At 46.9% G+C, this 7,675-nt stretch overlaps 1 protein-coding gene across 2 annotated transcripts in view; it reads left to right on the forward strand.

Annotated features, from left to right (window-relative positions):
• C21H1orf198 (chromosome 21 C1orf198 homolog) overlaps positions 1-3,322 on the forward strand; it is a 28,470-nt gene extending 25,148 nt beyond the window's left edge. For both annotated transcript variants that reach the window (XM_087828868.1, XM_087828869.1), the window contains one exon: positions 756-3,322. In XM_087828868.1, the coding sequence (XP_087684994.1) occupies positions 756-812 (57 nt within the window). In that variant the 3' untranslated portion in view covers positions 813-3,322. The remainder of the gene's footprint in view (positions 1-755) is intronic.
• The last annotated feature ends 4,353 nt before the right edge of the window (positions 3,323-7,675 follow it).

Consider the following 7,675-nt stretch of genomic DNA (forward strand, 5'->3'; position numbering starts at 1 on the left):
AGCTTGCCTCCTGCCTGGCCGGTGGCCTTTCTCTGATTCTCCTAAGGCAGCACTTGCCTAAAGCATGTGGGAGTCTCGCCTGTGGGACGCAGGAAGGTGTACGGAGTGGAGTCGGCTGTGGAGGGTGGGCTGTCAGTGTCCTTGCCCGGGAGGGCTGCAGGCCACCAGAGAGCGTCACTTGTGCTGGACCAGAGAAGAGGGGCTGGCGGGAGCCTGTTGGGACGTGTCTGACACTCCAGCAGCCTGAGATGGCCTAAGCTGTCCGTGTCGTTTAACTGAAGAATGTCCCTGGGTCAGGGAAGATCCTCCAGAACCTTCCATGTAACCTGAAAGAAGCTTCACGTCCTTTCCCTGTACTCTTTATTCCCTCAACTTTGCAACTTGTGTGTGTTTGTGTTACATTAGAAAGACTGTACTTGTAATATGTTGTTATAATTCCTTGATGGCTACATTTAAACATGCCTGTCTTTCAGAAGACAAAAGATACACTTTTCTGTATAGGTAGGTCGAGAGGCTACTCACAGGCATGTCTGGGGTCAGAGAGGGGAGCGTTGGATCTGACAGAGTGTAGCTTACATTGAATTTTATTTAATTTTCTTGTTCCAAGCACTGAGGCAAATTGAGGTCAGGGCGCCTCTGAGACGGAAGCAGGCTAGTTCATTTGGGTCATTTTAAATGAGATGCTGTTTTTAGATTATGCAGAACTAGGAAAAAAAAACCCTCCTGCTTACGTTGTGTTTCTGTTTGTCCTGCAGATCAGCTCAAGCAATGTCATCTTGAAGACGGGGTTTGATTTTCTGGACAACTGGTAAAATGTGTTAGAGGAAAACCCCACAACAAACCAAGAACCCCCCAGTGTTTTCCAAAGTGGCGGCGGAGGAGGGAAAGGGCAACGTTTCCCTGGGTTGTTTCCAGCTTCTGTACACAATTTTTTAAAATCTTTCAGGAACTGGTAAATATCGCCTTGTCCAGATTTCTAGATTTTCCCCTTTTGGTAAGACCAGATACATATGCTATTTTCAATGATTTGATAGCAGGAGTTTTACATTCGGAATTTTTAAAAACTGTTAGGAATTCAGTAAACCTGGTAACTAAAACTGGTCCAGCTGCACCAATTTCCCTCCTCAGAGGTCTTCTCCACGTCACAAAAATCATAAAAGTCACTTCCAGCTCCTCCTCTGTCCCCTCCCGTTTTTCAATGCGTGGGGTTACCTTTGATAGGCGACGGTTGGTGATGTCCTCAGCAACGGTGACATCAGCATGCCGGTGGTGATCGTGGACAGAGTTGCTCCCCACGCGTCCCCCCCGCACTCCCAGCCGTCCAGGGCTTCCCTCGGTGAAGCCACACTTCTCGACTCGTGTGCCACCCTCCACCCTGGCGTCATTTCCAGGAAACAGACTTGACACACGGCGGAGGTGTCTTTCAGCTGCCCTGATATTATTCATCGTTGTTTAAGATTGCATGTTTAGAGGTTTTGTATTAACTTTTCATTATTTTGTATCTAGATTTAGCGGTTGCAGGGCTACCACTTTTCTTGGGTCTGTACCTTTTCCCTTTCGGACGTTCCTCGCTGCTTATGTGGCCTGTGGGTGTCCCCTGTCCCGGGCACCTGCAGGAGGAAGGGCTGATGGCAGGTGTCATCGGAGGACAGAAAGGGCTCCTTTATTCCAAGGACAGGTCAAGCTGTGTCCCCACCGACCCTCCCCGGACCCTGACCTCCAGCAGAGGGGGAAGAGTCCAGGTTCTGCACGGACCCAGCAGCGCCCCCTGGAGCCCTCTGCGGTCATAGCAACAGCATCCCCTGGAGTGGGGACCTCGCTGCCTGCTGCTGCTCCTTTGGGGTGGCCCCCCCGACGGGGTGGGAGGAATACGGGCCTCCCCCGGGAGCCTGTGCCCTGACCATGGCCCCTGAGCTGTGTGAACCTGCAGGACGTGCCCAACAAGCGTGATCCGTGGCACCTCTCACTGTGCTCCCCTCACCTGACGCCTTAATCCCAGCGAGTCCTGCCAGCACGCGCCTGGTCTCAGTATCCAAGTGTGTGTTGTTAAAAATGCCTCTTTGTTTCATAGGACAAATCTGAAATGATTTCCAGAATATTTTATCTGGCTCCAAGGTGAAGCACGTGGCAGCGTTTTTGTTTTTTCCAGGAAGGTTTCTGCCAAAGCTGTGGCTTAGCCAATGTTTGGTTTGGTTCCTGCCAATTGCTTAACGTCCCTAAACCTCCTTTGGCTCCTTGGACACTGGATTTAACCTTCCTCCTTTGCTAACCATCTTTATTGGGGCAAATACAGGTTCTTTCTGTACCATTTAAGTGTAGTTGAACTATACAAAGGAAAGGTTTCGAGCATGGTGGTGAGCGAAAGGATCCTAGAAATCCCAGGGTCAGCGCCTCCGCCAGCTGCAGAGCCTCCAGTCTGGCTGACCCCCTGCCTCGAGGGCAGTGAGCTGTCGTCGAACCCAGGCTTAAAGATGGTCCCTTAAAAACAGGGAGACGTGCAGACGGAGTTTGTAGCCCTCCGTGGTGGCAGCAGGGAAGAAGGATTTGTGTCCTGGGACGGTTAGCCCAAGGTGACCTGTCTGTTCTCCTGGGAGACAATTCTCATTTCTCCCCCACTTTCTCATAAAGCCCAGTAGCCCCTTCAGGTTCTCCTGGGGAATCCTGGAGGGAGACCTAAGTCGCGTTGCTTTGCTCCGCTTTTGGAAGTAAAGGAACGTGAGAGGGAGAAGCGAAGGCCTGGAGGACTCTGGCTCAGGGTCTGCACCCTGCCTGACCTGCGGGTCCTCGTAACCGTGGCAGCCAGTACAGGGGGGCTCCTCTCCTGTCCTGGGAATCCGTCTTCAGTGTATCCAAATTAGGGAAAATTGAGCTCTCGCGTCTGCCATCTCTTTCCCCCCCGTGTATCAGGATGGGCTTCTGAAACCAGGAGTTTCTATTTGTTATTTTTAAAACACACCCTTTTCAGCTGAAGCCTGTATGTTTCTGGATTCCCCCCAACCCCTGCACCCGGGACTCTGCTCAAGATTCAGTGTCTTGCTTTGGGTGACTGTCTTTTGCAAAATCTCTCCCAAGAAGTTCAGAAACCAGTCTGAGTTCTTTCACTGGGGGTCCGTCCCCCAGTCTCTGGGTCTGGGGGCGCCACCCTCATTGGGAACTGCGGGGTTCACAGCCCCCGCCTGAGTGGAGGTCAGAGCGGCCTCCCTTTCTTTGCGCCTCTCTTTCTTTGATACACGTTTTCAGAAGTGAAAGTTCTTACTGACTACTTGTAACTTGGTTGTATTTTATATTAATAGCCTTTAATAAAGCCATTTAAAATATTCTAGACATGTCTGTTTGGTCCTCTGCTGGGGCCAGGAAGCCTGTTATGACAGTTCTGTTGAACACAGAGGAGAAATGAATTCTTACCAGTAAACCAGCGCGGACCCTCTTCAGAAAGCCCCCTCTGCATAATGTCGACCAGGTGCCCCCGAAGGTTGGTGGGCAGCAGTGTCGAGGTGCCCAGGCCCCCAGCAAAAGGGGTGGGCTGTGTCCTGGAGGGCCCCAGTACAGCTCTTGGGTGACAAGTGTATCACACTGAGTGACTGACTAGGAGGAGCAGATCCTGTCTCCCTGAAAGCTTTCCCACCGAATCCTCTTGAGCTAATGTCCTTGAAAGAAATACAAAATTAAGCCTAGAGGAGAGAAACAAGTGACAAGCCTAATGATTTCCAGGCTTTCTGAGTTGGGCGTTTTCTAGACTGTGTTGCAGGAAGTCTTGCTGAGCTGAGAATAATAAGTTTGGGGAGGAAAAGGTAGCTGGAATTTGTAGGAGGGAACTATGCAGACATAGGCCTAGAAGCCCCTTTGAGTATGTTGGAGGCAATTTCTGGCCTGCATCACAGGGAAGGGTACATCCAAACAGAGCCTGGCAATCTTGCTGAGGTAAGGAGAATGAATTTGGAGTTGGGGAGGCCAAAGGGCTAGAACAGAAAGGGCAGAGTTCCAGAAAAGAAGAGTTCCAGAAATCTGCATAGTGGTTCCCTTACATCTTTGGCCAAAGACCAATCTATACATATGTCAGGTGAAACCCTAATGGGCTGGGCAGGAACATCCTCAAAGGAAATAGCAGTTATCAAGGATCTGTGAGATAAACAATTCCGAGTTCAAACAAGGCCAGGATTCATTCAAGTTCCCCCACAGCCGGAGTGCAGATCATGTTGAATATGTGGAGCTCTCTTCAGAGATCCTGGGGTACCATGCACTAGAAGTGTGGCTCAATTAGCTTTAAAATAAAAGGTACTCTAGAATTGTTCTAAAAGGTTTAAAACAAGACATGAAAGAATCAAACCAACTCATAAATGACTTAGCTGCCTGCCAGAATGTGTCCTGCATTCTTTATAGAAATACTACAAAATTAGCAGTAAATATAAAATTCACAATGTTCATCAGCTAATAAAAATTACTAGACATGCAAATAAGCAGGGAAATGTGATTCATTAATAGGAGGAAAATCTGTCAGGAGATCAACTCAGAAATGACAGAGATGATGGAAATAGGATTTTAGATCCATATGCCCAAGGATGTAAAGTAAAATGTTTCAAAGACAGAAATGGAACTTTTGGAGAGAAAACAGTATCTGAAATGAGAATTTCACTGGATTAGATTAAAATTAGATGATATACTGCAGAAATAAGTAAATGTGAAGATGGCAGTAGAAACTATCCAGAATGAAGCAAAAATATTGGGGGGAAAATGAACAGAGCCTCAGTGTCATGTGGGAAAATATTAAGTGATCCAATATATGAGTAATCAAAATCCCAGGAGAAGAAAGGGAGGGATGAAAAAAATATTTGAAGAAATAAGGGCCAAGTTTCCCCAAATTTGATAAAAATAATAACCCACAGATTCAAGAAGTTGAATGAATTCCAAGTAGGATGAACACACACACGTGCACACACAAAGCATGTGGCTGAAAGTCAGTAACAGATTGAAAAACCTATAAAAACAGCCAGAGGAAAAGAAGACATTAGATATGGGGTGGAGGAGAAGAATGACTGCAGACTTCTCATCTCAAAATACGCAAAATATGATGTAAATAGAATGATATCTTTAAAGAGCTGGGGGGCAGGGGGAGATAGAACTATCCACCTAGCTGAGAAAATGTGTCACCAGTTGACCTGTATTACAAGAAATATTAATGTTCTTTAGGGAAAAGGAAAATGACACTGGACAGAAGCTTGGATCTGCACAAAGGAATGAAGAGTGCAGGAAATGGTAAATATGGGAGCAAATACAAAAAGCCTCTTTTTTTCTTTTCAGATTTAAAAACATTTAGAAAGATAATTGTTTAAAGCAAAAATAATAGCAGTGTGTTGTGGCATCTCTAACATGTAGAAGTAGAGTGTCGATTGAAAATATGCGGGGGGGGATGGAAGCATACTATTGTAAAGCTCCTATATTACACATGGAGTGATATAATATTTAAAGGCAGACTGTGATAAGTTAAACACACAAATCGTAAACTGTATAGTAACCACTAAAAAATTACAAGAAAGATGTATGAGTAATACGTTAATTGTGGAAATAAGATGAAATGCTCAAAATTAATCAGAAGAAAGCAGGAAGGGAGGAAAACAAATATAATGAACAGGATAGACATAAAACAAATAGCAAGAGGATGGTAGGCTTATAGGTTTATGCACAACTATTTTGATAGTCATATTAAATACAAGTGGCCTAAATACTCCAATTAAAAAGCAGAAATTGTTAGACTAGATAAAGAAGCTTCAACTGTATGGTGTCTACAAGAAATGCACTTTAAACGTAAAGTAGAGAGAGGAGAGGAGCCAGCTTGGGCCAGCTGCCTTCAGTCTTCCCTGAATCCACGTGGCAGGGGACATAGCAATGTGCCCAGATCCATGACCCTTGGGGGTGTCACTCTGGTCTGTGCAGCTTCTCAATTTGTCTACTTTCAGCAGGAGAGTGTTTGAGGACGGAATATCCCAGCCATTGTAGGGATGGAGCTGAGTTAGAGGGTGACCATTTAGGAAGCAACTTCAGATGCTTTGCAATTCAACACTTGAATACTTTCCCATTGCTTCAGACATACAGGTTCACTCGCCTTGAACTGCAGTGCCCTATCGGCGTGGAGTTTATTTTACTTAGCCCATATGAGGTAATTTTCTTTACCTCCCCCTGTTGGTCATGGTTCCCTAGAACTTCATGGGGTTTGCCCTGACTCCAGAAATAACCCCCAAGAGCCTGAAAAAGGCAAAATGAAAAAAGGAAGCTCTGAGCTGAATCTAGCACATGATAATGGCAGCTGAATTTTTCCCAGCTCCTCAAAAGCTAGCTGGTCCCAGCTGAGTGGACCTTGTGAATTGGAAGAAGTCTTGGTAGGGGCTGGGCCCCAGGAACCAAGCTCGTCTGGTCTGGATCAGCTTGAAGTCATGGTGATGGATGAAGTGGCCCATTAGGATGCTTCCTGCTTAGAGTTCAGTTCAACTGAAAGTTGAATAAGCTATTTTTTCAGGCCAGACATTCTGAAGGAGCTGATTTTAAACAGCTTTTTTGCATAGCCAATTTGATGGTGGGCATTTTCTGACTTGGAAGTAGCTATTTGAACATAGCTGCATGGAAATGCCTCTATTACAGTGAAAATCACCGTTTATTGTTGATAAGTGTGCACAGTTCCTCGTCCAGGCCCCATCCAGGGACCTCGCCCCACCTCTCCGCTCACCCCTCGCCACCCCATTCCTCACCCCTCTGCCGGCGTCTGCAGTGGGTGAGCTCATGAATTGCCTGAGGATATGCATTGGTTTTCTACTAGTGCTATAAAAATCACCACAAACTTGGTGCTTTAAATTTATTATCCTATACATTTTAAAAATATGTTTTTATTGATTTTTAGAGAGAAAGGGAGAGAAACATTGATGCAAGAATATATTATCAATCCACTGCCTCCTGCACGCCCCCTACTGGGGATCCAGTCCACAACCTGGGCAGGTGCCCTGACTGGGAATCAAACCGCCAACCTTTTGGTGCACAGGACGACACTTGACCAACTGAGCCACACCGGCCAGGACTATCTTACGCTTTTGTAGGTTAGAAGCCTAACACAGGTCTCACTCAGTTAAAATCAAGGGGTCATCAGACCTCATTCCTTTCTGGAGGCTCCAGGGGAGAATCCATCCCACCCTTTTCCAGTTTTACAAGGCTGCCCCCTGCCTTGGCTCATGACCCCATTCCAGCGTCTTCAAAGCCGGCGACGCTGCGTCTCTCTGACTGTTCTTCCACATGTCACTCTCCCTATGCCTCTGTTCCGCTTCCTTCTCCCACTGTTAAGAGTCCTTTTGATTACAAGGGGCCACTTGGATAATCCAGGATAATCTCCCCATTTCAAGGTCAGCCGATGAGCAGCCTTAATTCCATCTGCAGCCTCAAGTCCCCTTTGCCACGTGACACAGTCACAGATCCCAGGGACTGGGATGGGACGTGGTGGCGGGAGAGCATTAGTCTGCCGCCCACAGGACGTGTTTTTAATTACCCAGTAAGATCACCAAAATGTCCCAGAGGAAGGGACAGTTAAACCAGGGGAGTAGTTAGAAAACCACTGCAAAGTTCAGGCAAGAAGTGATGAGCTGGCCCGGGTGGGCAGCCGTGGAGATGGACAGAAGGTGGACATCTGCGAGGCAGT

The sequence above is a fragment of the Miniopterus natalensis genome, chromosome 21 (assembly GCF_054644295.1).
Source record: "Miniopterus natalensis isolate mMinNat1 chromosome 21, mMinNat1.hap1, whole genome shotgun sequence".
Lineage (NCBI taxonomy): Eukaryota > Metazoa > Chordata > Mammalia > Chiroptera > Miniopteridae > Miniopterus > Miniopterus natalensis.